At 50.6% G+C, this 999-nt stretch overlaps 1 protein-coding gene across 1 annotated transcript in view; it reads right to left on the bottom strand.

Moving 5' to 3' along the window:
- Nucleotides 1-546: 546 nt before the first annotated feature.
- Nucleotides 547-999, bottom strand: part of IVL (involucrin) — a 1,135-nt gene continuing 682 nt past the window's right edge. The window contains 1 exon segment of the mRNA XM_003803930.1: nt 547-999. This exon segment is cut by the window's right edge and continues 27 nt beyond it. Coding sequence (XP_003803978.1) covers nt 547-999 — 453 coding nt within the window.

The raw sequence follows: 999 nt of genomic DNA, 5'->3' as shown, positions 1-999 counted from the left end.
GCTTTTGGGTGCACAGTTATTTTTGTTTTGTGTTGTTTGGGGGTTTGTTTCTTTTTCAGAAGATGTCGAATATATTGAGTGGTTTGGGGAACAAAATAAAAGAAGGGACAAGATGTCTGTTTTCCTTTGAGAATGGGTCAAGTTTGTTACTTGCAACCATTGATTCACAGACAGGGTTTTATGTGAGAGTCAGAGGAGAAAAAGATAAAGAGAACACAGGATCCAAGGACTTCCTGGATTTATTATGTATCATTGTACACACTTGCTGATTCAGCCATGGTCCTGGGGTGAAGGCAGTTACCATAGTCCCAACAGTCCCTCAGACAGAGGGTTTATTGCGGGAAGGGGGTGATTGCTGTGCAATAACTTCCTGTCCCCCCACTCTTGCCTCATCAGAGAGATATGGGAGGGACAAAGTCAAGTTCACAGATGAAGCAGGCCCCCCAGGGGACCTGAGGTAAGTTGGCCCGTGGCTTTCTCTTCCCTTGTGTGGAGTGGTCTGAGGTCCTCTGGAAGCTGGGCTGGCTACTTACATCTGAGAAGCTCTTACACTTCTGGCTCTTGTGGCTGCTCTGGAAGGAGCAGGGCTTCTCCCTTTGCAGTCTGGGCTGGCTGGATGTCCTGAACCTGGCCAGGAACTGGGACAAACACAGGCTTCTCCAGCTGTCCCTTCTGCTGCCCTGGGGGCTCCAACAACTGCTCCTTCCTCATTCCGAATTGTTCATCTCTCTGCAGTTGTTCATGTCTCTTCACTGCCTCTTGATCCAGTTGCTGGTCCAAGAGCTTCTTCCCTTCATCCAGCTGCTCCTCCAGCTGCTGTTCCCTTTGTGCTTTCTCCTGCCTATGCTGCTGCCCCAGGTCTTCTGCTTTCTGATGTTCCTCATGCTGTTCCTGGTGCTGTTGCTGCAGTCTCTGCTCCTGAGACTCCTGCTCTTTCCCCAGGTGCAGTCTCTGCTCCTGAGACTCCTGCTCTTTCCCCAGGTGCAGTCTCTGCTCCTG

This window comes from Otolemur garnettii, unplaced genomic scaffold, assembly GCF_000181295.1.
Source record: "Otolemur garnettii isolate 467f Iridium unplaced genomic scaffold, OtoGar3 scaffold00244, whole genome shotgun sequence".
NCBI classification, from domain to species: Eukaryota; Metazoa; Chordata; class Mammalia; order Primates; family Galagidae; genus Otolemur; species Otolemur garnettii.
Note: the sequence above shows the minus strand (reverse complement) of the source record. Positions and strands in the feature narration are given on the sequence as shown.